Consider the following 27,256-nt stretch of genomic DNA (forward strand, 5'->3'; position numbering starts at 1 on the left):
ACAAAGTGGGCTTTATAGGTCCCTGAGGGCAGGCAGCGCGGCTGGGGCGCGGGGCGCGGGTGGCTGCCCTTAGGGCCTCGCGTTCTCAGGCTCCTCGCGTTCCTCCTTGGCTGTCCCCGGGGAAGGCTCTTGCGCCGGGTGCCTGTTGCCTGCGCCCGACTGCTCCGTGCCCGGGGCCTGGGGCTCCCCATCGTGGGCGCTGTCCAGGTCGGGGCCGGGCGGCCGGGGACGCTGCGGCACCAAGGGAGGTGGCACAGGCCTGCGGGCGCCCGGCTGGTCTGGGGCATGCGGCATGGGTGGCCCGGAGGACTTGGCCTGGCGGGTGGGCGGGGGCGGCCGGCGGCGGAGGCTGCACGAGCCCCCCAGGTGCGGCCACGGGTCGGCCTCACCGTTGTGCAGGAGCACGAAGCGGCGCTGGGACAGCAGAGGCAACATCTTCTGGCCGCGCAGGCTCTTCCGGAAGGTCTCGAGCACCAGGTCTGGTGCGGGTGGGGGAGAGAGGGTGAGTGGGGGGCAGAGGCTGGGGCTGGAGGGGGTGGGGAGGGTGTGAGGGGTGGGACCCAGGTGGGCTGAGGTGTGAGGAAGGTTGGGGCAGGGGGCGGCGCTGCCACACAGGCCCTCGGGAGGTGGAAGAGCCCCATCTGTGGGGGTCTGAACTTGGGAAGAGGGCAGGTAGGCATTCAAGACTGGGCAGGTTGTGGGGGTGTGGGGTGGGGGCCTGGAGGCTCACCCAGGGTCTCGATGACCACACCTGGGATGACGTCCTTCAGGACCTTGCAGTTGGTGTGCAGGGCTGGGTTAGAATTCATCTCCAGCAGCCATACCTGCCCCAGACGCCAGTCAGTCCCTCCTCACCCCGAGCCCACTGGGCCAGCAGGAGGCAGAGGCCCTGGTCCTCATTCAGACAGATGGCTCTGGGAGATTGCTTCCTTCCTATAGCCTTGCTCCCCTGTTTGTCCACTGAAGCTCTGAGGGTCTGAAGCTCTGGCCTGAGGGGGCTGCTCTGAGGAGGGGGTGCAGTTCCATCCTAGCTGCACAGGGGGTGAGCCTCATGGATACACCCATCCCCAGGGCTGCATGCAGGCAGGGTGGGGGCTGACTGCAGATTCTGCCTGGGGCCTGCCAGTGTGGTCAGGGTGTACAGATGGCCCCTGCCTCCTTGCATCTGTCTACTGTGCCCCCCGCCGCCCAGGACAGCACCTTGAAGTTGTCATCAATCAGGAAGTCACAGCCAATGAGGTCAAAGTAACCCAGCTTGCAGTCCAGCTTGGGCTTGGCGGCCAGAAAGCAGTGGGCCATGATCTGCTGCATCCGCTTCTGCAGGGAGGCAGGGAGGCATCCTGGCTGCAGCCCGTAGGCCCTGATCACACCCCAGGTCTGAACAGCCACAGCCACATCCCTCACCTGCACTCCCATCTGAACCCGCACCTGTACAGCCACACCTGCCCACACGTTCGTGCACTCAGCCTCACAGGTTCACAGCCAGAAACTCAACAAACTCGTGCAGCTCCTGTCCTGTGTCAGGCACTGGAGATACGAGAGTGAGGAAAACTCACAGGAAATCTCTGCCCTTGAGCAGAAGAGACGGATAGCAAATGGGATACGTAAAATCTCGAATCTTGGTAAGAACTGTGAATTATGTTGTATTTTAACGTGCTCTGGTTTCATCCTCTGCTCCCCAGCTCAATGGTTGCCTCAAAAAACCAACAGTGTGCGTCCCCAGAACTGGAGATAGCAAAATAGACCTCATTTATTTAAAAAAATTGTCATTATTTGTTTTCTTATGTCTAGTAGTTCCTTGGAAGATCCCATTTGAAAGGACTAACAGAAAGTGTGAGGGCCAGGCACGTGGCTCACACCTGTAGTCCCAGCACTTTGGGAGGCTGAGGCAGGAGGATTGCTTGAGCTCAGGAGTTTGAGACCAGCCTGGCCAACATGGTGAGACCCCATCTCTACTAAAAATACACAAATTGGTCGGGTGCGTGGCTCACACCTCTAGTCCCAGCACTTTGGGAGGCTGAGGCAGGAGGATCGCTTGAGCTCAGGAGTTTGAGACCAGCCTGGCCAACATGGTGAGACCCCATCTCTACTAAAAATACACAAATTGGTCGGGCGCATGGCTCACACCTGTAGTCCCAGCACTTTGGGAGGCTGAGGCAGGAGGATCGCTTGAGCTCAGGAGTCTGAGATCAGCCTGGGCAATATAGGGAGCCCTTGTCTCTACCAAAAAATTAGCAAAATTAGCTAAGCGTGGTGGTGTATGCCTGTAGTCCCACCTACTTGGGAGGCTGAGGTGGGAGGACTGCTTGAGCCCAAGAGGCAGAGGCTGTGGTGAGCTGAGATTGTGCCACTGCACTCTAGCCTGGGTGACACAGTGAGACTGTCTAAAAAAAAGAAGTATGGGCCGGGCACAGTGGCTCACGTCTGTAATCCCAGCACTTTGGGAGGCTGAGGTGGGTGGATCACCTGAGGTCAGGAGTTCGAGACAAGCCTTGCCAACATGGTGAAACCCTGCCTCTACTAAAACTAAAAAAAAAAAAAAAAAAAATAATGATGATGTCTTATCAAATAATAGAGAATACCGGTGAAGAGAGAAAAATTATAAAAGAGAATCAAATAGAAATTCTGAAGTTGAAAAGTAGAACAAAAGTAGAACAAATAAAACATGCACTAGAAGTGCTCAACAGCAGATTTGAATTGTTTGCAGATAGGCCAATTGAGATTATTTAGTCTGAGGAACAGAAAGAAAAAGGAGGCCGGGTGCAGTGGCTTCACACCTGTAATCCCAGCACTTTGGGAGGCCAAGGCAGGGGGATCGCTTGAGGTCAGGAGTTTTAGACCAGCCTGGCCAACATTGTGAAACCTCGTCTTTACTAAATATACAAAAATTAGCCAGATGTGGTGGTGCGTGCCTGTAGTCCCAGCTACTTGGGAGGCTGGTAGGCCAGAGGATTGCTTGAGCCCAGAAGGAGGAGGCTGCAGTGAGCTGAGATTGCACCACTGCACTCCATCTTGGGTGACAGAAACCCTGTCTCAAAACAAAAAATGAAAGAAAGAGAGAGAGAGGGAAGAAAAATAAAGCCTCAGAGACTTGTGGGTGGGACACTGTCAAATGGACCAACATATGCGTAATGGGAGTCCCAGAAGGAGAGAAGAGAAAGGAGCAGAAACAATATTTGAAAAAATAATGGCAGAAAACTTCCCAGTTTAATGAAAAACAATCTACACATTCAAGAAGCTCAATGAACTCAAAGTAGGATAAACTCAGAGATCCACCACCTCATCAGCAAACTTCCAAAAGACAGAGAACGTCGAAATCAGCAGGAGAGAAGCCGCTCGTTATGTATGAGGCATCCACAGAAAGATGAACAGCCAGTTTCTCATTAGAGGTTGTGAGGTGGGCAGGCAGTAGGATAGCACAAATTCCCAAAAGTAAAAATGCTGTTGACCAAAAATTCTACATCTAGCAAAAGCTGCTTCAAAAATGAAGGGGAGATTAAGACATTCCCAGATAAACAAAGGTAGACCCGCCCTACCGTCCTTCAGGCTGAAATGAAAAGACACTAGACAGTAACTGGAACTCACAGGAGGAAATAAAGAGCCCCAGAAAAGGTCATTGTGTAATTAAATATAAGAGACAGCATACATGTATTTTTTGTATGTGATTGTTTTGTCCTAAAAGACAACTGTATACAACAATAATTATGAATCCATGTTGACGGACACAAATATACTGAGCTGTAATTTGTGACAACAGCATGAGAGGGGTGGGGCTGTGTAGGAGGAGTGTTTGTGTTTTTGTATGCTTTTGAAATTAACTTGGTATTAATAAAAAACTGAATTGTTTATTTTAAAACATTTTTTATTTTAGAAACAGGGTCTTGTTCTGTCGCCTAGGCTGGGGTAATGTGGTTTGATTGTGGCTCACTGCAGCCTTGACCTCCTGGGCTCAAGTGATCCTCCCATCTCAGCCCCCTAAATAGCTAGGAGGACTACAGGTGCACACTCCCATGCTGAGCTAATTTTGTTTTTTAGAGATGGGGTCTCACTATGTTGCCCAGGCTGCTTTCAAATGCCTGGCCTCATATGATCTTCTTGCCTCAGCCTCCCAAAGCACTGGGATTACAGGCATAAGCCACCACACTCACCCTAATTGTAGTAAATTAAGATACAATATTAATGGTAATCCTCAGGACAACCACTAAAATAACTCAAAAACATATAGTAAAATAAATGACAAGGTAATTAAAATGCTACACTAAGCCAGGCGTGGTGGCTCATGCCTGTAATCCCAGCACCCTGGGAAGCTGAGGCGGGTAGATCACCTGAGGTCAGCAGTTTGAGACCAGCCTGGCCAACATAGTGAAACCCCGTCTCTACTAAAAATACAAAAAATTAGCCGGGTGTGGTGGCATGCGCCTGTAATCCCAGCTACTAGGGAGGCTGAGGCAGGAGAATTGCTTGAATCCGGGAGGCGGGGGCTGCAGTGAGCCGAGATCACGCCACTGCACTTCAGCCTGGCCAACAAGAGCGAAACTCCGTTTCAAAAAAAAAAAGCTACACTAGAAAATATCTCTCTAAAACAATAGGAGGCAGTAATGGAGAAACTGAGGAACAAAAAAAGACATAAAACATAGAAAACAAATAACAAAATAGCATATGTAAATCCTACCTTATCAGTAATTATTGTTATTATTATTTTTTGAGACGGAGTCTCGCTCTGTCACCCAGGCTGGAGTGCAATGGCGCAATCTTGGCTCACTGCAAGCTCCGCCTCCTGGGTTCACGCCATTCTCCTGCCTCAGCCTCCCGAGCAGCTGGGACTACAGTTGCTCGCCACCACGCCTGGCTAATGTTTTGTATTTTTAGTAGAGACGGGGTTTCACTGTGTTAGCCAGGATGGTCTCAATCTCCTGACCTTGTGATCCACCTGCCTTGGCCTCCCAAAGTGCTGGCATTACAGGCGTGAGCCACCGTGCCCGGCCCCTTATCAGTAATTATATTAAATGTAAGTGAATTAAACTTTCCAATTAATAGACATTGACGGAGTTTGTTAAAAAAACATGATATACCATCTACAAAAGATACTTTAGTTTCAGAGACAAAAATAGGTGGAAAGTAAAGGGATGGAAAAAGATGTACCACACACGGTAACCAAAGTAGAACTGGAGTGTCTACACTGATACCAACTGGAGTGTCTACACTGATATCAATTGGAGTGTCTACACTGATATCAACTGGAGTGTCCACACTCATACCAACTGGAGTGTCTACACTCATACCAACTGGAGTGTCTACACTGATACGAACTGGAGTGTCTACACTCATACCAACTGGAGTGTCTACACTGATATCAACTGGAGTGTCTACACTGATACGAACTGGAGTGTCTACACTCATACCAACTGGAGTGTCTACATTCATATCAACTGGAGTGTCTACACTTATACCAACTGGAGTGTCTACACTCATATCACAGAAAATAGACTTTACACAAAAATTATTATTGCAGATTAAAGGAAAATTTTTATAACGATAAACCAAGAAGATCTAATAATCATAAACATACACGCACCCAACAACAGAGCCTCAAAATGTACAAAAAACTGACAGATCTGAAGGGAGAAGTAGACAACTGAATATCCCGCTTTCAATACAGAGACAGAAGATTAACGAGTAAATAGAAGACTCGAACAACATTATAAACCAAACAGACCTAACAGACATGTTGGGAGCAGGCCCCCCCCAAAATCTGGCCATAAACTGGCCCCAAGACTGGCCATAAACAAATCTCTGCAGCACTGTGACATGTTCACAATGGCCCTAACGCCCACGCTGGGAGGTTGTGGGTTGACGGGAATGAGGGCAAGGAACACCTGGCCCGCCCAGGGCGGAAAACCGCTGAAAGGCGTTCTTAAGCCACAAACAATAGCAGGAGCCATCTGTGTCTTAAGGGCGTGTTCCTGCTGCAGTTTACTAGCCCAACCTATTCCTTTAATTTGGCCCATCCCTTCGTTTCCCGTAAAGGATACTTTTAGTTAATTTAATATCTATAGAAACAATGCTATGCCTGGTTTGCTGTTAATAAATATGTGGGTAAATCTCTGTTCAGGGCTCTCAGCTCTGAAGGTTGTGAGGCCCCTGATTTCCCACTTCACACCTCTGTATTTCTGTGTGTGCGTCTTTAATTCCTCTAGCGCCGCTGGGTTAGGGTCTCCCCGACCGAGCTGGTCTTGGCACAGACATCTACAGAACACTACACCCAAAAGCAGGATACACCTCCTTCTCCAGTGCACATGGATATTCTCCAGGATAGACCATATGCTGGGACATAAACAAGTTTCAAGTGTTTTTCGTTTTTGTTTTTTAATGATCCACTTAATGAATAGTAAGTTTGTTGTTTTTTTAAAGATGGGGTTTTGCTGTGTTGCCCAGGCTGGACTCAAACTCCTGGGCTTAAGCAATGTTTCCATCTCAGCCTCCTGAGTAGCTGGAATTACAGGTATGTGCCGACACACCAGCTCCAATAATTTTTCAATAATTTTTAAAGGGTTGAAATTATAAAGTATGTTCTCTGACACAATGGAATGAAATTAGAAGTCAATAACAGAAGGAAAATTGGAAAAATCACAAATATGTGGAAGTTAAATAACAGGCCCTTAAGCAACCAATGGGTCAAAGAAAAGCTTACAAAGGAAATTTAAAATACTTTGCAGCTGAGCATCATGGCTCACGCCTATAATCCCAGCACTTTGGCAGGCGGATCACCTGAGGTCAGGAGTTCAAGACCAGCCTGGCCAACATGGTGAAACCCCATCTCTACTAATAATACAAACAAAATCAGCCAGGCGTGGTGGCAGGTGCCTGTAATCCCAGCTACTCGGGAGGCTGAGGCAGGAGAATCGCTTGAACCCGGGAGGCGGAGGTTGCAGTGAGCCGAGATTGTGCCACTGCACTCCAGCCTAGGTGACAAGAGTGAAACTCCATCTCAAATAAAATAAAATATAAAAATAAAAATACTTTGAGACAAATGAAAATGAAGACAACACGCAAAATCTTATGGATGCAGCAAAAGTGGTGGTCAGAGGAAAATGTATAGCACTAAGCACCTACCTTAAGCAAGAAGAAAAAACTGAAATCATAACCTAACTTTTGACCTTAAGAAATTAGAAAAAGAGAGTTTGAGACCAGCCTGGCCAGCATGGTGAAACCCCATCTCCATTAGAAATACAAAAAAATTAGCTGGGAGTGGTGGCATGTGCCTATAGTCCCAGCTACTCGGGAAGCTGAGGCAGGAGAATCATTTGAACCCGGGAGGCAGAGGTTGCAGTGAGCTGAAATCGTGCCACTGCACTCCAGCTTGGGTGACAGAGCAAGACTCCATCTCAAAAAAAAAAAAAAAAAAAAAAATTAGTAAAAGAAGAGCAAACTAAACCCAAGGCAAGTAGTAAGAAGGAAATAATAAAGATAGAGTGGAAATAAATGGAATAGAAAACAGTAGAGAAAATCAGTGAAACCAGGAGTTGGTTCATTGAAAAGATCAACAAAATTGATAAGGGCTTAGAGAAACTGACCAAAAAGAAAAAAAAAAAAAAAGGAGAGAAGAATCAAATTACTAAAATCAGGGGAAAAAGACTTTATATTGATTAAAAGGATGACAAGGGAATACTATGTACACTAAACAAATTAGATAACCTAGAAGAAATGGACAAATTTTTTTTTTTTTGAGACGGGGTCTCGCTCTGTCCCCCAGGCTGGAGTGCAGTGGTGCGATCTCGGCTCACTGCAAGCTCCGCCTCCTGGGTTCACGCCATTCTCCTGCCTCAGCCTCCCGAGTAGCTGGGACTACAGGTGCCTGCCACCGCGCCCGGCTAATTTTTTGTATTTTTAGTAGAGACGGGGTTTCACCGTGTTAACCAGGATGGTCTCGATCTCCTGACCTCATGATCCACCTTCCTTGGCCTCCCAAAGTGCTGGGATTACAGGCATGAGCCACTGCGCCTGGTGAAATGGACAAATTCTTAGCAAAATAAAGCAGACTAAAGATTAGAAAATCTGGATGGACCTATAACAAGTAAAGATTGCAGCAGTATTAGTAATAATAATAATAAACTTTCCCACAAAGAAAAACCCAGGTGGCTTTACTGGTGAATTATTTCCAACAAAGAATTAACAGCAATCCTTCACAAAGACTCCAAAAATAAAAGAGGAAAGAATGCATCCTAACATGCTGTGAGGCCAGGGTTACCTTAATACCACCCAGGCAAAGACATTCGAGAAAAGAACACTACAGACCAGTATTGCTTATAAGCACAGAAACAAAAATCCTCATTAAAATATTAGCAAACCAAATCCAACAGCATATTTAAATTTAAATGGTTCTATACCATCACCGAGCGGGGTTTGTCATATGAAAGTTAATCAGTGCGATACAACACATTAATAGAATGACACGCTCATCTCTCAGTGGAGACAGAAAAAGCATTTGACAGATTTCAACATCCTTCTAGGATATTAACAAAAAACACTTAACCAATTAGGAATAGAAGGGAACTTCCTCAACCTGACGAGGGCATTTATGAGAAACCCACGGCCTTCCTCCTCAGATCAGGAACAAACAAGGATGACTGCTTTTGCTACTGCTATTCAACATTGTTCTGGAAGTAGCCAGCAATATGTAAGAAAAGAAATAAAATGCATATAAATTTGAAAGGAAGAGGTAAAGCTGTTTCTATTCCAGAAGACATGATCCTTATATAAAAATCTCGAAGAATGCACACACACACGGAGCTAATAAGTGAATTCAGCAAAGTTGAAGGATACAAGATCAACACACAAAAATCAGTTCTATTTTTATACACTAGCAATGGACAATCCAAAAAGGAAATTTAAAAAATAATTTTATTCACAAGTGTCAAAATAATAAAATACCTAGAATAATATTTACCGTAGGTGACAGACTTGTATGCTGAAAACTAGAAAACATTGCTGAAAGAAATGGAAGAAGACCTAGAAAAATGGAAAGACAACGTATATTCATGGATCGGAAGACTAAATATTGTCAAGATGCCCCTGCTACGTGACTTACAGATTCAATGCAACGCCTATTAAAATTTCGATGAGGCTGGGTGCGGTGGCTCACACCTGTAATCCCAGCACTTTGAGACGCTGAGGTGGGCAGATCGCCTGAGGTCAGGAGTTCAAGATCAGCCTGGCCAACACAGTGAAACCTGGTCTCTGCTAAAAATACAAAAATTAGCCGAGCGTGGTGGTGGGTGCCTGTAATCCCATCTACTAGGGAGGCTGAGGCAGGAGAATCACTTGAACCTGGGAGGCGAGGCTGCAGTGAGCCGAGATTGCCCCACTGCACTCCAGCCTGGGCAACAGAACGAGACTCTGTCTCAAAAAAAAAAAAAAAATTTCATTGGACTTTTTCCCCAGAAATGGAAAAGCCAATCTTAAAATTCATATGGAATTCTGGAATTGTAAGGGGCCCCTGAATAGCCAAAATAATCTTGAAAAAGAACAATATTGAAAGACTCACATATCCCAATTTCAGGACTTACTACAAAGCTACAGCAATCAAAACCATGTGGTACTGGCATAAAGACAGACATATACACTAATGGAATGGATCTGAGAGTCCAAAAATAAACACTTGCAGCTCTGGTCAATTGGTTTTTGATACTATGCCAGGACCATTCCATGGGGGAAAGAATAGTCTCTTCAACAAATGGTGCTGGGATAACTGGATAGCCACATGCAAGAGAATGCTGTTGGATTCCTAACTCACACCATACACAAAAATTAACTGAAAATGGATCCAAGACCTAAATGTAAGAGCTAAAACTATACCATTTTAGAAAGAAACATAAGTGTAATTTTCACTCTGCTGGATTTGGCAATTTTTTTTTTTTTTTTTGGGATGGAGTCTTGCTCTATCACCCAGGCTGGAGTGCAGCAGTGCGATCTCCACTCACTGCAACCTCTGCCTCCCAGGTTCAAGTGATTCTCTTGCCTCAGCCTCTTGAGTAGCTGCGACTACAGGTGCACGCCACCACACCCAGCTAATTTTTGTATTTTTAGTAGAGATGGGGTTTCTCCACATTGGCCAGGCTGGTCTCAAACTCCTGACCTCAGATGATCCACCTGTCTCAGCCTCCCAAAGTGCAATGGATTTTTATTTTTTTATTTTTATTTTTTGAGATGGAGTCTTGCTCTGTTGCCCAGGCTAGAGTGCAATGGCACGATCTTGGCTCACAGCTACCTCCACCTCCCGGGTTCAAGCAATTCTTCTCTCTCAGCCTCCCAAGTAGCTGAGACTACAAGCACCCACCACCATGCCTGGCTAATTTTCATATTTTTAGTAGAGATGGGGTTTCACCATATTGGTCAGGCTGGTCTTGAACTCCTGACCTCAGGTGATCTACCAACCATGGCCTCCCAAAGTGCTGGGATTACAGGCGTGAGTCACCGCACCTGGCACAATGGATTTTTAGATATGATACTAAAAGCATGAGTAACCAAAGGAAAAAAATGGATAAATTGGATTTCATCAAAACTAAAAGCTTTTGTGGTCAAAGGACATTATCAAGAAAGTGAAAAGACAGCCACAATATTCCAGAAAAATATTGGCAAGTCATATGTCTGATAAAGGCCTAGTGTTTAGAATATGTAAAGAACTTTTGGCCGGGCGTGGTGGCTCACGCCTATAATCCCAGCACTTTGGGAGGCGGAGGCGGGCGGATCACGAGGTCAGGAGATCGAGACCATCCTGGCTAACACGGTGAAACCCCGTCTCCACTAAAAATACAAAAAATTAGCCAGGCGTGGTGGCGGGCACCTGTAGTCCCAGCTACTCGGGAGGCTGAGGCAGGAGAATGGCGTGAACCCGGGAGGCAGAGCTTGTAGTGAGCCAAGAATCACGTCACTGCACTCCAGCCTGGACGACAGAGCGAGCCTCTGTCTCAAAAAAAAAAAAAAGAAAATAAAAGGATACGTGAACTACGTGGATGAACCCTGAAAACACCACGGTAAGAGAAAGGAGACAGGAGAGAGAGAGAAGGTCCATCAGCGGTGACCAGGAATGGCCGGCAATGTAGCTGTGATGGCTCATTAGTAGTGTTTCTTTTTTGAGGTGATGAAATGTTCTGGAATTGGTGGTGATAATTGCACAACTTTTGAAATACTAAAAGCCACTGAACTGCACACTTTAAGATCGTGAATTTTATGTTCTGTGAATTATCGCAATTAAGAGAGAGTTTGGGAGATGTGAGGAAAGTAACTGGAGGCTCCTCTGAGCGCTGCCGTCCCAGCCACAGTGACACGCGCCTGTGGGTGAGGAAGGACCATCCCTGGCTGCTGCTTCCGGGGCCTGGCCGGGGTGACCAAGACAGATAAAAGTCCTTCGGCCAAGCCCCGTTTTTATCCCAGTTTCACACCGCGCTGCTCAAGGGCCTTTGCTGCTAGGGTTGTTTGAAGTACCCCACAGGTACCCCACAGAAAGGAACCCTGCAAAATTAGGACACTCCACTGCACATGGCCCTTAGCTAGGGAGAGTCCGGGCCTGCATGGGCAGCTGCTGCTGCTCCAGGACACCTGGCCCGGGGGCTGCTGTCGGCCCTGCCTGCCAAGTGGAGGATCTGAAAGGAACAAAGACTCTTCACATGGTGGCTGTCACTGAAGCCGAGCTGTCCCCTGACCCTACAGCGAGGCTGCTCAGAGGGACCCGTGCCAACAGACCCCCGGCTGTCCCCTGACCCTACGGCGAGGCTGCCCGCGGGACTCGTGCTGACAGACCCCCAAATGGGCTTTCCGTCCGGGCCTTTGCTGGCTGCTGGGGACAGGCACTGCCAACTAAGTGAGCAGAGACGCTGGAAGGGTTTGGTTCCACACGGTCAGGTCACACTTTAGTGCAGCCGCCCACGCACGCCACAGACATCTGTGTGCCTGGTGCCCAGCCTGACCACACACCCCCGCCCCGAGGGATCTCACTCCCAGACTGGAGGGCACAGTGGACGCACCGTGAGGGTGGTGAAGACCCAGTCCTTGGCGAGGCCCCGGGCCTTCCAGAACGTGTCATTGATGTAGCGGTTGAGGTGTTCCATGCTCCACACCGTGTCCTCCTTCAGCAGCATGTACAGAGGGCTCTTCTTCTGCATGAACTGGGGGCACACAGTGCCTGGAGACTGGCTCCCAGACTGTCCGGAGAGCCTGTCCTCACGGGGGTCCCCAAGAGAACATCCCCCTAACCTAGAAGGATTCTGCATGAACTGGGGGCACACGGTGCCTGGAGACTGGCTCCCAGAGTGTCCGGAGAGCCTGTCCTCACGGGGGTCCCCAAGCGAACACCCCCCTAACCTAGAAGGCCTGTTCTCTGGGGGTCCCTGAGACAGCCGCCCCTAACCTTGCTCCCCCGGCCCCACCCTGACCTGCCTGCAAAGACCCTCCCACAAAAACCTTCATCTGCTGAGACCCCCCTTCAGCCGTGAGGACCCCACAGATCTTCTCAGAAGGCCCCTACCCTGGACTCTCCCATGAAGACCCATCCCCAGAAACCTCTGCCCACAGGGCCCCTCCTCTGACAGCCTCAGAATCCCCTCGGTTCCGACGCCCACCCGCACCCCATCCTCAGAAAACTCAGCTGCGGCTTGGGAGCCAGGCTGCGCGCTGGGGGCTATAGGGCTCTGAGCCCTTTCACCAGCTAACGGGGTCCCTGCCACGCCCTTCTTCTGACGTGGCCAAAAGGGGGAGGTGAGAGGCAGTGCTCACTGCCAGCGGGGGGCAGCCCAGGCTACTTCCAGGCCTGAGACACCTCCCGGCCTGGGCCACCTCCTTCTGTAGCTGCACCCCCTCTGCACCCCCTAGCAGTGAGAACCTCCCTCTAATCTCATCCCAAGGCTGCAGGGAGGGCCCTCACCCATGGCAGACTCTTACCTGGTTGGTCAAGTGGCCGCTGAGGTCGCTGGAATGGGGGTCGTAGAGGCTAAGGGTGAGGCGAGCATAGCCGTGGCCAAAGAAGATCATGTAGGGTGTGGTGCAGGCAATGAGCAGGTAGGAGCGCACGTCAAACTTTCTCCCGTCCAGCAGCAGCGGGTTCTGGATGTACCTGGGGGCACCATGTCGGGGCTGCTGGGCTGAGCCACGGGGCCAGCCTGGCCTGCATCCCCTCACACCCCACCCCGGGCCTGTTCCATTTCCTCAGCGCCCCGCCTCTGTCCCAGGTGTGACCTCCAGGGAAAGGGGGCATTTCTGGGCCTGAATATGTCAGGGGAATTGGGAGGAAAGGCCTGGCACCCTGATGGGTGCTCCAGGGCATAACCGCAGTAGGAGCCTGGAGGGCTGCCTGGAGGAGGAGGAGGGCATGAAGGTGGCTTTGGAGAGGAAGGGAAGGAGCGCGCCAGGCGGGCACTAGGCAGAGGGAGCACAGCAGGCAGAGGGGGTGCGCTAGGCGGAGAGCTCGCCAGGTGGAGGGACGCGAGGGAGGAGCCAATGGAAGCTGGGGACGGCGGACGGCAGCTGTGGTCAGAGTGAGGCTCTACGAGGGCCGGGGGTGAGGTTGACAGGTCTAAACCTTCAGCCTCGTGCAGCCGCGGGGCTTTCTGGAGAAAGCTTTCCCACTCAGGGAAGGAGTGGTCAGCTTGGCCATAGGCCTGAAGGCTGCAGCTGGCTGGCTGGGCCGGGGAGTAGGGGGGCTGGCAGCCGGGAGGCCACCCAGGCCAGGCCACCTGCAGGACAGAGGGGGCCCCAGCTGAAAGACAAACTGACTAACCCCTCAACCCTGGATCCCGTGTCTGTGACCCTGGCCTGGTGTGACCCCTCCCCTCTGCTGGCTACACGGGGGCCCGGCTGTGGTCTGCACAGGGGCTGGTGGTGCGGCTGCTTTCCACGACCAAGGGCTCCTCGGCGGCCCTGCTGACCGCACCAGTGGGGCCAGGGTCAGCCAGCCCAGACCCTCACCCCTCCGGGCACCCGCGGCCGCACCTCTGCACCACCCGCGCCTGAGGCCCCCGGAACGGCGTCTTGTGGTGGATGGGGTCGTCCTCCATGCTCCGGGTCTTGGCCTGCAGGGCGGCAACTTCCTCCTGGTTCCGGAGCAGGAAGATGCCTTTGCCCTGGTTGGAGGCTGTGGGCTTGCAGATCCATATCTGGGTTTCTGCAGAGAGCGCGGCCTGAGCCCCTGGCCCCGCCCCCACTGGCCCCGCCCCCCAAGCCGGCCACGCCCCTCCTAGGGCCCGACCAGGACCCTCCCCTCCAGGCTGCGACTCTCGGCCCGGCCATTCCAACCTTGGCCCTGCCCTAACCACACGCCTGGCCCCAGCTCCTGCCCGTGCCTCGACCACGCTCACCCGGACCAAGCTCCAGCCCTGGCCCCAGTGCCCTCATACCCCAACCTCCACGAAGGCCAGACCCTCCCCTTTCCAACTCCTCAGTCCCCACCCAGACCAGGCCCAGCCCTGGCCCCTTCCTGACCACCTCGTCTCGTCCCAGCCCCACGCAGCCCCTCCAGACCCAGCCCTGCCCTCATCAGCCCCCGCCATGGTCCAGCCCTCACCCTGTCTCCCCAGGGCCAGCCTGGTGTCCGGCCAGCAGCGTCTCACCATCAAACAAGGTGAAAAAGGCCTCTCTCTCGTGTTTGAGGTCCAGGCGATAGGTCTCCGGGAAAAACTCTTCCATTCTCAGGACCCTGCAGGGCAGGGAGGCAGGAGGATGAGCTGCTGTCCCTTCGCCCCTGGCTGGGTGGGCGGTTTGAGGCCCAGCCTGTGGCCCGGCGGGAGGGAGTGTGGGCAGTGGCACCTGGCGCCCGCGGCCGTTCTCCTTGTGGGGACTTTGTGTTTCCTGCCCCTTTGCAGCGCCCCTCCTCCCCCCAACGGGCTGTGCTGCTGGCTGCATCCTTCTGGCCGCTGACCCCCACCCGGGCCCCTCCCACTGGCTGCTTTTTCCCTCACGGTTGCTCTCCCGGCTGGCACCGTCTCAGCCATTTGTGAGCCACCAGCTCACGGCAGTGTCCTCACGGCTGGGATGGGCGGAGAGCGCGGCCTGAGCCCCTGGCCCTGCTCCAGCTCTGTGTGCACTGGCGGGTCAGCGTGGATCTCGGCCTGGCCTGGCTGAACCTCTGACTCTAGCTCGTGGTTTTCCTTTGTGTGGGACCCCCGCCCCGCTTTCTCCTTTTCAGACGACACCAGGTTTAGGTCTGAACTTCGGTCTGAAGGGCCCCTCACAGCTGGGCTGAGTCTACCTCTGTGGCCTGAGGTATCCTGGGCTTGTCCACGGGAGGTCCTCCAGGGTGGGCGCTGCTGCATCCTTTTCCAGCCTGCAGCCCAGGGGACAGAGCGCCTGGACTGAGGGGCCGGCTCATGGTGCTTGGAGCAGGTGGGGACTGGGGGATGGGGTATGGGTGGTGAGTGGCGGACTGTGAGTTGTGGTGGAAGGATGTGGCTGGGTGGACGGTGGTGCCTGGGGGAAACAGCTGTGTCGCTCTAGGCTGGAAGTGGACGCTGGACATGGTGTAAAGCTGGTGTCACAGGCAACCAGGGGCGGGGGGTGCAGATGGAGGCAGCTGCGGTTGGCTGGGCGGGTGCTTGGTGCAAAAATGTCTGGGCCAAATGAAGTGGGGAGGGATAGGTGGGTCCATAGAAGGGCAGTGGGTGGGGCTGGGAGCAGGAGGACAAAGTTGCTAGGATGGATGGCCCAGACTTGGGTGAGCGATGGACGGCCTCACTCAGGGCACCCACAGGTGACGGTGGCACGGTGTGGGATTTTGGATGGATGGGTGTTTGGGGTGAAGGCAGATTGACAGGTGGGTTGTACCTGGGTGGGTCTGTGAGATGGACAGGTGGGTGGGTGTCAGGCCCAGTGGGTTGGGGACGTGTGGGATCTTCCCCGTTCAGCCACCAGGAAGAGGGTGGGTTTATGGGACAGGGGTTTGGCCCTTTAAAGGACAGGTGGAAGGTGGAGGCAGGTGCTGACGGGTGGGGGCTGGGGCCAGCCTGGGAGCCCAGGTGGCCAGGGGCAGGGGCAGGGGCAGGGGCGGGTTCAGGGGCAGGGGCAGGGGCTGGAGCCAGCCTGGGAGCCTGGGTGGCCAGGCGCAGGGGCAAGGGCAGGGGCGGGCGGAGGGGCAGGGGCAGGGACAGGGGCGGGCGCAGGGGCAGGGACAGGGGCGGGCGCAGGGGCAGGGGCAGGCGTAGGGGCGGGCGCAGGGACGGGGGCAGGGGCAGGGACGGGTGCAGGGGCAGGGGCGGGTGCAGGGGCAGGGGCAGGGGCAGGTGTAGGGGCAGGCGCAGGGACGGGGGCAGGGGCAGGGGCAGACTCACCTGGCCTGGGCCCCCCCCGGCACCTTGCTGGCCTTGCTCATGGCCCGTGCCTGTCCCCGAAGGGTGCTGAGCAGCCCGATCTTGGTGGTGAGGAGCTTGTTGTTGGGAAGCTGGTACAGCAGCTGCTCTCCTGGAGGTCAGAGGCCAGGGCTCGTGTGGAGGGAGCGCAGGACCTCGGTCCCCACCCCTCCAACCTGCCCTGTGCTCCGGCCCAGGAGGCCCCTGCAGGCTGCCCGCCTCTGGTGCCGGCTCCCGCTACCTTCCCGGAAGCTGCCGTAGCTGTCTCGGCTCTTGACCTCACACCACTTCAGCGTGTAGTCGCCCCGGCGGCTGTCCTGGATGCGCTGCCAGCCCTTGCTTTTGCAGTAGGAGCTGATGCTGCGAGGGGTGGGGGCGGGGGTGACCTGGGGGCCGAGGCAAGGGGTTGGGGATGGTGGGCGGCCAGCGGAGGCCGGGCTGGGCCCCGGGAGCAGGCGGTGGGTATTCAGTGGGACCACGGGCGCCCAGGGCCGCTACTCACATTGTGGCCCCGTTGCTGCCTCCGATGTAGAAGAAGGGCCCCGGCCGGGTGCTGTGGGGTGATGGCTTCCCACCCCCCAGCAGGAGCCCCTCCAGGAGGGCAGCTGAGGGCCCGGCGGCGTTAGTGTCATCCGAGTCTGCAGGCCGGTGGCTGTTCAGGAGCCCAGGGGGTCCGGGTGTGGCAGAGGCTCTTTCTGCCCCCTCCAGGTCCGGCCCACAGTGTCCACCTGCGTCGTGGTCTGGCTGGCTTGGCTGACACTGGAGTCCCTCCTCCTGACTGCTCCCCATTGGCCTCTCGTGGGCCGGGCCTGTGAACGGGGTGGGGTCCCACCGGGGTGGCTACGGGAGCTGCCCACTCAGCCCGGACATGGCTCAGCCAGTTTGCTCCCAGCCCATTTCTCCAAGACCCTGGACAATCCCCCTGGCCTGTCTGGGGCTCAAGTTCAGCCCGAGCTCTGACCCCACCAGGCGGCCTGGGGACTGCTTACACCTGGGGAGGGGCCGTGACCACCCTCCAGGGCCAGGCTTCCTGCCGGCAGGTTCCAGGTGGGGGTGGGGAGCTTGGAGCAGGGGGCAGGGAGGTCGCCCCTCCGACCCTCCTCACCAACAGGGCAGTGGCCTGGTGCAGGGCAGGGGCCGGGCTGTGAGGCCGGTGCTGGGTGCAGACGTGATGCAGGGATGGTCCCTGGAGGGCAGGGGTCACAATGTCCATGATGATGTCATGGGTGACCCAAGGGGCCATTGTCAGGCTGGGAGACAAGGGGCTGCCCTTCCAGGGGTGGTGCCAGCCAGGCGGAACCCTGGGCCGCGGAGCGCGACAGCTCCCCTCTGTGCCTGCAGAGCCCGGCGCCCACAGCTGGCCCCTCTCTCGGAGCAGCGGGGCATGGCCATGTGTGGGTCCTGCCCCTGCCCCATGAGGCCGACTGACTTCCTTGGGTATGGGGCACCCGTCCCAGGGAGGCCTTGGCCTTGGAGAGGTAGGAGGCCACCCAGGGCTGCTCTATTCACCTGAGACTCGAGCCCGAGGCCTCTGCTGGATCCTTGGCCTCTTGCCCCTCTTGGAGCCGGCTCGGGTCCGAGTGGGTGGTCCCCGGCGGTGGATGAACCGGGTGCAGCTGTGGGCCATTGGCCGGGGGGTGCCAGGGCGAGGGCCCTGCAGGGAAGATGCCGCTCTGACCTGCCTGTGGGACCTCAGTGCGGCCCGAGGCCCCAGCGCTTGGATGGAGCAGGCAGTCAGGCCCACCCTGCCCAGGAAATGGCGCCTCCCGGGGCCGTGGGCTTGAGCCTCTGCGTGCGGCTGGCTCCCGTCTCTGTGGCAGCTGTGGGGCCTGGCGCCGTGTGGGGGTGAGGCTGTCTCTGCACCCTGTCTCTGCCGGGCACGTCCTCCCTGGCCAGAGCGGCTCCTCAGGTGTGGCTGAGCTCGGCCTGGGTGCCGGCTGGAAGGAGGGGCAGCGTCAGGCCTGCTGGGTGGGGCGCCTGCCTGAAGAATGGAGGGTGGGAGGGCTCCCTGGCCTGAGCAGGGGTCTCCTCTGTCTCCGCTGCTGACTCCGGAGCCCAGCTGTGGGCTGTGTGCAGCCGCCTGGTACCTGCCATCAGGGTTCCTCTGCAGCCGCCCCTGGGTGCCAGGCCCGACCCCCAGGACACTGTCCCCAGCAACACCTTCCCATGTTGCAACTTAGGAATTTTCAGCCAGTTCCTCGACAGATCTTTCTACCTCTGTCTCCAGCAAACAAACCCATCTTGGGGCTGCTTGGGAGGTGAGAACTTTTTTTTTTTTGAGACGGAGCTTCATTCTTGTGGCCCAGGCTGGAGTGCAATGGGGCGATCTCGGCTCACTGCAACCTCTGCCTCCCAGGTTCAAGTGATTCTCCTGCCTCAGCCTCCCAGGTAGCTGGGACTACAGGCGCCCGCCACCATGCCCAGCTAACTTTTTGCATTTTTAGTAGAGATGGGTTTTCTCCGTGTTGGTCAGGCTGGTCTCAAACTCCCGACCTCAGGTGATCCGCCTGCCTCGGCCTCTGAAAGTGCTGGGATAACAGGTGTGAGCCACCGTGCCCGGCTTAGGTGAGGGCTTTCAAGGGTTTGAAGGAACTCGCCCAGGAGACAGGGGAGCACACGGCAGTGTTGGGCAGAGGCTGTGGGGGCTCCGAGGCTGGAGAAGGCTGGGGTAGGCCTGAGGCTCCAGACTGGGCGCAGAGCTCGGCACCAATCTCTCCCGCACGAGGCCTTTGTGTCTGCCCCTCCCTGTCCCGCCTGAGTGACAGGAGGGAAGGAGACAACGAGGAAGCCCACGGGCAGGGGAAGGCGGGGAAACTGAGGCAGCCATCTGCATGATGACCCAGCCGGGTGGGGCCACTGGGGCCCATCCTCAGGGAGGAGCGGAACACAGGCTGGGCCCCCCACCTGTGTCTGGGAGAGCCTCACGCCCTCTTCCTAGGGTGGGCTGGGCAAGAATGGAAGAAGTCAGGAGCCCTGAGACCCCTCCCCACCCAGAACAGGAGGACTTTTGGAAGAGGCTGGACCCTGCGCAGGCACGGAGCAGGTGTGTGCATGTGAGACTGCATTAAATGGGAGACCTCAGCTCCTTCTCATGGGTTCTCAGCACCCAGGATTCCTGCTGGGGAAGGGGATCCTCTGAAGTACTGACTCTCAGCCAAAGGGGCTGCCCAGGCCCAACAGGCATCATCAGAGGGACTCCCAAGTGTGAACAAGAGTGACACAAGGACAGCCGGGCGCGGAGGCTCACACCTGTAATCCCAGCACTGTGGGAGGCTGAGGCGGGCAGATCATGAGGTCAGGAGATTGAGACCATCCTGGCTAATATGGTGAAAACTTGTCTCTACTAAATATGCAAAAAATTAGCCGGGCGTGGTGGTGGGCGCCTGTAGTCCCAGCTCCTTGAGAGGCTGAGGCAGGAGAATAGCTTGAACCTGGGAGGTGGAGCTTGCAGTGAGCTGAGATCGTGCCACTACACTCCAGCCTGGGCGACAGAGCGAGACTCCGTCTCAAAAAAAAAAGAATGACACACAGACACATTTACACACACACACGCACAGACACACAGCTACACACAGACACACACAGACATGTCTACACTTGCACAGATGCACAGACACACACCTACACACACAGACACACGGATGCACAGACACACCTACAGACATGCACACACACACCTATAAACATGCACAGACACACCTACAGACACCACACACACACGTACACACAGACACACACACAGACACCCACACACACAGACGCTGACACACACAGACACGCAGACATGCAGACACACAGACACACAGACGCACACAGAGGAAGAGAAAAGTGGAGAAACAGGGAAACAAACCAGCCTGGAAAAGGCTGGGGTGGTGGAGACAGGACCCCTCAGAGAGCCGCGTGCTTTTAAAGCAAAGGCACAGAGAATACAAAAGAGCCGGTGGGAATTAAAAATGCAACACCAGGGTTGGGATTTAAGTCAAGGAAACTGCCCAGAAGGGAACCCTGGGGATGGGACTGTGGGTGTGAATCCGAGGTGCCGCGCAGCAGGGTCACCGTGGAGCCCCAGGCGAGAGGGGAGGTCTGGGGAGATACAGGCACAGAGCCGGAGGAAGGAGGTGTGGTCCTGGCCAGCCCTGGGTGCCCACCGAGGCCACTAGCAGCCCTCCAGCCTTCCTGGGGACACACAGGGCTGGAACCGGCCCAGGAGGCTCCCAGCCGGGAATTCCAGGAATTCCATACCTGGCCTACCAGGTGTGGAGGTGGGAAAAGGTGTGGAGGTGGGAAAAGGTGAGGAGACATCCGTCCCTCCGGGAAGCCTGGAAGACTCTCACAGGAGTGAGCTGTCAGGGAAAAGATGCAGCAGCTGTGAGCTTGCAGCTGACCTGATGACTGTGTGCCCCAGCCTCTCCAGCTGTACAGCGTCAGCCTCTCTCCAGCTGCACAGCGTCAGCCTCTCTCCACCTGCACAGCGTCAGCCTCTCTCCACCTGCACAGCGTCAGCCTCTCCACAGGCACAACGGCAGCCTCTCTCCACCTGCACAGCGGCAGCCTCTCTCCACCTGCACAGCGTCAGCCTCTCTCCACCTGCACAGCGTCAGCCTCTCCACAGGCACAGCGGCAGCCTCTCTCCACCTGCACAGCGTCAGCCTCTCCACCTGCACAGCGGCAGCCTCTCTCCACCTGCACAGCGTCAGCCTCTCCACAGGCACAGCGGCAGCCTCTCTCCACCTGCACAGCGTCAGCCTCTCTCCACCTGCACAGCGTCAGCCTCTCCACCGGCACAGTGTCAGCCTCTCTCCACCTGCACAGCGTCAGCCTCTCCACCGGCACAGCGGCAGCCTCTCTCCACCTGCACAGCGTCAGCCTCTCTCCACCTGCACAGCGTCAGCCTCTCTCCACCTGCACAGCGGCAGCCTCTCTCCACCTGCACGGCGGCAGCCTCTCTCCACCTGCACAGCGGCTGGGAGCAGCAGCCTCGCAGGGTTGCTGCAAAGATGGAGTTTCCACATGTAATGTCAGGACAGCACCTGCCACACACTGCGCAGTCTGCAGGGCTGTGGTGATGGTGACTGTGGGGGTGAGGGAGAGGCAGAGAGCTCAGGGACAGCTCAGGATAGGCGGGAACACAAGCACATGTGAAAAGCAAGGCGATCGCCAACTCTGAGGAAAACAAATGGGCACCACCCGGGGAGGCCGGGCAGCTCTGCCCCAAACATCATTCGTGCCGGGATGATATGGACAGGGCAGCGTGTGGAAGACAAGCCCCTTTCACCGTCCACGGGGAATTTCTGCACTGGAAGCTCCAGAAGCAGCAGCATCAGGTGCTTTTTGGAAACAGGCAGTTAGAAAGCGGAAGCAGAGCACCCCCTCCCCCACCCAGGAAACTGCCTCCGTCTCTTCTGCTGCAGAAGAAGCAGCAGCTGGAAGAGGCCGCCAGGTGCTGATTTCATCGTAAGCCTGAGGCCCCCTTTGGGCTTTTCTAACTTTGTGTCCTTATGATGTTCACAAATAACTAAATAAGTTGTGAGGTGTTATTTCTTGTCATTGAAATTAAAGGTTTTTTTTTTTAAATTTTTTTAGACGAAGTCTCACTCTGTCGCCCAGGCTGGAGTGCAATGGCGCAATCGCGGCTCACTGTAACCTCCGCCTCCCAGGTTCAAACAATTCTCCCGCCTCAGCCTCCTGAGTAGCTGGGATTACAGGCGCCTGCTACCACGCCCGGCTAATTTTTGTATTTTTAGTAGAGACAGGGTTTCTCCATGTTGACCAGGCTGGTCTCAAACTCCTGACCTCGTGATCCGTCCACCTCGGCCTCCCTAAGTGCTGGGATTACAGGCGTGAGCCACTGCCCCTGGACTGAAATCAAAGGTTTCTTAAGCAGCTGCCCGCTGTGTGTGTGGTGAACCCGGGGCCTGAATGCAGGTGGGACGCAGCCTCCCAAGCGCCGGGAGCCACTGGCTCCTCACGCCTGTCGATCTAGCAAATGTGCTTTGGAGTCTTTGACGGACGTGATTCTGAATCCAGAAGGAAAGCGTCTCACTCCCAGATGCTGACCGACGTGTCCTTTATAGCGGTGGGACTCGGGAAGCCGGGGACGCCCGGGGTGGAGGACGGTCGTGACGCCCCTCGGTGGGGACACGGGGTAAAGGCGGCGTGGAAACTTGGTTCACGACCTTACAATAAATTGTAAAATAAGCGTTTTACCTGGTGAGATGAAAAGACCGGCAGGAGACGGCACCCCGGTAGGATGAACAGAAGAGACTTTTAAACCTGAAGAAATCATCCAAAAAGCGACCACATGTTAGTGTCCTGCTGCGAGTTCTCCCCCCAGAATCCAAGCTTGGCCACATGGGGCCCTAGGAAGGTACTGACATTGTTCGAAGAGCTGGTGCCTCCCAGCCGGAGGCTGCTGTCAAAGGACGCACGACCTGTGGGCTCAAGCAGCCGTCCGTCCAGGACTTGCTCTGCGGAGGCAGACCTGGTCCCAGGCCACAGAGCTCGTCCCAGGGCTGCCCAGCCCTCCCACCCCACCGGGTACACACACCGTTCCCCGGCCTGGCCTGGACCCCGGCCTCTCGCACGGTGGCGCTGGGGTCCGGGACCCGCAGAGCAGGCTCAGCCTGGCCCCACCCTACCCGATCCCTGTCCAGTCCCCTCCCCAGCCTCCTCCTCTCCTGGGCAGCCTCCCGAGGGGACCCGCAGGCAGGGCGTAGGAGGGCGGGGCCGAGCCCACTGGACCCCAGCTGGTGGCCGCCGGCGCTTCTTACCTGCCCAGCCCACAAGGTCCTGGGAGCCTGGGCCAGGAAACAACAGTGGTGACCCGGCAACCGTCTCCTGGCAACCACCGCCCAGCCGGAGCCCAGAGGTGAGCCTGGGTTTTCGCAGGATGGGGAGGGGCTGCTGAGCGGCGGGGCCAGCCCGGGAAGCCAGGCTGAGGGCTGAGGCTGGAGAAGGGCACAGCTTCATGGGCACAGCTGCCTCCCAGTCACTGCTGGGCCTGAGCCCCAGTCGCCGCCCCTCCGCCCGGCCCTCCCAGGATGGTCCCTGAGCCGTCTCTCAGGCCCCACCCATGCTCAGCACCCCAGGACCTGGCCCGGGCCAGGCTCTGCATGCATCCTGGTGATGTTGGCCGGATACACGGCTGCCGATCCCCGAGCATTCTCTGTGCTTCACGTGGTCGGGTCCCTGTTCTCACTCCACAGCGGATGAGGTGCCACTGTGCCCCCCTCTGCAAACAGGAACCGGGGGCTCCACAAAGTGAGTGCCCCCCCAGAGGGGGACTCACATCTGTCGGTCCAAACTGCACCATTCTGTAAGCCCCTCGCCGTGTCACAGACCTCGGCCGAAGTGAAGCATTCCGCGGGGTTTGGGCTGTGAGGAACAGCCTGCCCGACACCTGACTTGAACACTCTGCAGGGAAAAACACCGAGGAACATCACCATTACCTTCTGCGGGAACAAGGGCCAAACAAACGGCCTCATCCTGAAGCCGTGTGGCCCGGGCCGCTCCCACCCATACCTATAGGCACCCCAGCCCGTAGGCGGCGGTGGGCTCTGGCATCCAGCTGGTCCCCCGCCTCTGCAGGTGTTTGCAATGTACCTGTGTGTTGCTGTAAAGCTGCCCTTTCTCCATCTCTGTGTGTCTTTGTTTAACCCTCACCTTCTCTCTCTTTTTTTTTTTTCAATATACGGAGTCTCACTCTTTTGCCCAGGCTGGAGTGCAATGGTACGGTCTCGGCTCACTGCAACTGCCGCCTCCCAGGATCAAGCAATTCTCCTGCCTCAGCCTCCCGAGTAGCTGGGATTACAGGTGCCCGCCACAGTGCCCAGCTAATTTTTGTATTTTTAATATTAATTTATTTTTATTTTTATTTTATTTTATATTTTATATATTTATTTTATATATTATTTTCTATATTATTATAATTATTTTATTATTAATTTATTATTAATTTTAGAGGGTTTCATCATGTTGGCCAGGCTGCTCTCGAACTCCTGACCTCAGGTGATCCGCCCGCCTCGGCCTCCCAAAGTGCTGGGATTACAGGCGTGAGTCACTGCGCCTGGCCTGCCCTCGCCTTCTCTTTAAAACACCTAATGATACGAGGTCTGGGAGTCCTGGGCTCCTGGCATGACCCATGGCACAGTCTGATCCCCTCTGCCTCAAACCCTGAGCCTCCAGCCACGTGTCCCCCTACCCATCCGTGTCCTTCAGAGCTTTGCGTGGGTCACGAGGGCCTCTGTGCTTGGGGTCCCCTTGCAGGGGGCTGGTGGTGCCCCCAAAAGACAACCACATCCTAGCCCTGAAACCTCGAATGTGACTTCATTTAGAGGAAGGGGCTTTGCAGGTGGGGTTACGTCAGGATCTCTAGTGACATCACCCAGGGTTCCCTGGGCAGGCCCTGAATCAATGGCCTCTGCCCCCCTGAGAGGGAGGCGGAGAGAGAAGACGCAGACATGGGGGAGACGCCGTGGGACTGGGGGGCAGAGATGGGTGACACGGCCACAGCCACTGATGCCTGAGCTGGCAGGGGCTGGGGAGGCAGACAGGGTCCTCTCCTGGAGCCCCCAGAGGGGTGCAGCCCTGCCTGCCCTGTGGCTTTGGAGTTCTGGCCTCCAGATGCGAGCGTAAGTGTCTGTTGTTGTGCCTGCCTGTGTGGTTTTTCAGCAGCCGGGAGGAGAAGCCACCCTTGCGAGAGAGTGGTGCCCGCTCCGGAGCCGCCTCCCCGACCCACGCCGGGGTGGCAGCCTGGGGGTTCCCCGCTCCGGGCCCCTGGGGCCTGAGCTGTGGGGGAAGAAGGGGCCCCGCCTGTCCCTGGGGAGTCCCTGGAAGGAAGAGAGAGCTCGCGGAAGCGGGGCGGTGGGGGGCGTCTCCCACCGTCTTCCTGGTTCTGTCCAGCTGGGAACAGTGTCCTCGTCCCCTCCCTGCACTCCCACCTTGCGCCTGGTGCTCAAGCTTTGAGATGGTCCCGCTGGACCCTGGTGCGGAGCAGACCCAGGAGGCCCCTCTGCCCTCTGGGAGCCTCAGGCCAGGTGGCAGGTGGGGCTGGGGCAGGTCCTGGGCTGAGTGGCTGGGCCTTCGGGGAGCAGGGCCCACTTGGTGGGGGTGACGGGTGGGGGGTTCCTTCGGTGGCTGCTGTGGCTCTCCAGGCTGGGAGCAGCAGATCCGGGTTCGGAAACTCTGGCTCTGGGAAGGGGTCTACGTGTGTCCCCTCCTCCCTGAGGCTGAGGCAGGTGGCCTGACAGGAGCTGATGGGGATGGGAAGGACTCGCCCAGCTCCTCTCCAGAGCTGACCCTTCCGAGAACAGAGCAAGGCAGGGTCCTGGCCCCTGGGCTGGGAGGGAGAGCCCCGCGTTCGTCTTTGTGGCACACCGGCCTTTGGAGGATGTGATCTGGACACACACCTCGGAGGACGGGTTTCCTTGTGTGGGGGGAGAGGGGGTGCAGCGGGCAGGTCCCCCAACCCCTGCAGCCTCCCCTCCCTGGGGCCCCACACAGGCCTGAGGACTCCCCACCGCCCTCAGAAGCCCCCAGGCTCCCCAGCCAGGCACTACCTCGTCCCTCACAGCTTTCCGGAGTTCAAACTTGAAAACTCTGCCTCTTAATCCCAAAATCTGGGTGGTGTGGCAGCCATGGATACCTGTAGCCCCAGCAAGGTTCCTGCGCAGGGCGGGTGGGAGCGGGACCTTGGGCCGTGGGTGTGCCCGGCCCGCGTGTCCAGGTGGGTGCAGCCCCCAGGGCCAGGCAGAATTGGGGAGGCCCGGCACCTCTCGGGCAGTGGGGGAGGCCCGGCACCTCTTGGGCAGTGGGTGGGGTCTCCAGGCAGGCCAGGCCCTGCCACTGGAAGGGAGGTGGCCCTTTGCCACCAACCTGTGGCTGTCACCGGGGCAGGTGTGGCTGGACCAGGAAGCCCTCCTGGCTGGCGCCTGGCTGCCTCCATCCTGTCCGCAGGCCTCGCTCCTGCTGGCCTGCACCATACGCTCTTGGTCACCTGCTCAGAGAGGCCCCCCAGGGCCACCGGCTGCCCCCTCGGTAGCTTCCTTCAGCACAGGCTGAGGTGTCTCCACTCAGGGACTCCCCCTTCCCCCAGAACCTTGACCTGAGCTGACCACAGGAGAGTCAGGGAAGATTCCTGAGCAAAAGAAGGAGGGAGGGAGGGACGGAGAGAGGAGGAGGAGGGAGGAGGGGGAAGGAGGGATGGAGGAGAGGAAGGAGGAGGGGGAGGGAAAGAGGAGGGAAGGGAGGGAGGGAGCCTCTCCCAGGAACCTTGGGGGCCTCCGGGGCCGGATGCAGTGTCTGGGGTTCTGTCCTCAGCTGGGCCCTTTGCACGGCGGGGGTCTGTGCGCGTGTGGTTAAAATAAGGAGCTGGTCCAAGCATGGGTGCGTGAACTGCAGACTTTATTACTATACAAAGACTTTTTTTCTGTTTTGTTCCCGGTGCTTACGGACGGGAGGAGGAGGAGGAGAAACCACACAGGGAGGCTCTGGGTACGGCCCCGCCAGCCCCAGCAGGGTCCTTCCTGTCACACCCCGTGCAACGCAGCAGGCGCTGTGGAGAGTGAGCCCCACTGCAGTGTGGGGTGCAACTTCATCCGAGGGGTGCTTGGAGGGACTGGCCAGACGGGCACAGCGGTGAGGAGGTGCTGGGATGGGGAAGGTCCCCGAGCTCCGGGCGGTGCTGGATGAGCTCAGGCTCACAGGTGTGGCCCTGCCTGGCCCGAGCTCTCCAGGTGTGTCCAAACCTTGTGTTATATGCACCTTGCAGTCCAGGGCTCACCCGTGCGGTCTGGTGAGGCGGACGCCACATTCTGGGGGTGGCACTCCAAGTTCTTCCCCACACACGTCGCTCAGGCGGCAGCAGCGTGGGGGTGGTTTCAGCTGGCCCTGCGGGGGACTGCCCCATCTCCCCAGGGAGGAAAGAG

The 27,256-nt window shown here is 56.3% G+C and overlaps 2 protein-coding genes across 3 annotated transcripts; one reads left to right on the forward strand and one right to left on the reverse strand.

Moving 5' to 3' along the window:
- On the reverse strand, positions 1–24,608 carry TTLL10 (tubulin tyrosine ligase like 10). Of its 2 annotated transcripts, XM_034951748.3 has the most exons (15): positions 22,707–24,608; positions 22,539–22,604; positions 17,841–18,268; positions 17,437–17,517; positions 16,834–17,140; positions 16,573–16,691; positions 16,314–16,443; positions 15,239–15,313; positions 14,601–14,686; positions 13,984–14,155; positions 12,937–13,108; positions 12,024–12,164; positions 1,201–1,317; positions 731–824; positions 1–479 (listed from the first exon to the last, which is right to left on the reverse strand). In XM_034951748.3, coding segments are annotated over exons 1-15 (2,400 nt in total). In that variant the 5' UTR covers positions 22,709–24,608; the 3' UTR covers positions 1–69. The 2 variants fall into 2 exon arrangements, with proteins under 2 accessions (XP_034807639.3, XP_054955857.2); XM_055099882.2 differs by lacking the exons at positions 1–479; positions 731–824; positions 1,201–1,317; ... (1 more) ...; positions 22,539–22,604; positions 22,707–24,608 and having other exon boundaries at positions 11,233–12,164; positions 17,841–18,736.
- On the forward strand, positions 17,486–22,564 carry LOC112440489 (uncharacterized). The gene is made up of 2 exons (XM_055100135.2): positions 17,486–17,809; positions 20,737–22,564. Exons 1-2 carry the CDS (start codon positions 17,771–17,773, stop codon positions 21,496–21,498), a joined length of 801 nt encoding a protein of 266 aa, XP_054956110.1. The 5' UTR covers positions 17,486–17,770; the 3' UTR covers positions 21,499–22,564.
- Positions 24,609–27,256: the final 2,648 nt, after the last annotated feature.

This window comes from Pan paniscus, chromosome 1 (genome assembly GCF_029289425.2).
Source record: "Pan paniscus chromosome 1, NHGRI_mPanPan1-v2.0_pri, whole genome shotgun sequence".
NCBI classification, from domain to species: Eukaryota; Metazoa; Chordata; class Mammalia; order Primates; family Hominidae; genus Pan; species Pan paniscus.

Coding starts and splice junctions, on each gene's coding strand:
- LOC112440489 (XM_055100135.2), top strand. CDS start 17,771: ATGGGGCACCCGTCCCAGGGAGGCCTTGGCCTTGGAGAG. Junction 17,810..20,736: donor GAGGCCTTGGCCTTGGAGAG/GTAGGAGGCCAC, acceptor TGTGTGCCCCAG/CCTCTCCAGCTGTACAGCGT.
- TTLL10 (XM_034951748.3), bottom strand. Junction 17,518..17,840: donor GCCTCGGGCTCGAGTCTCAG/GTGAATAGAGCA, acceptor CCTGCCCTCCAG/GGACCATCCCTGCATCACGT. Junction 480..730: donor TGTGGTCATCGAGACCCTGG/GTGAGCCTCCAG, acceptor CACCCGCACCAG/ACCTGGTGCTCGAGACCTTC.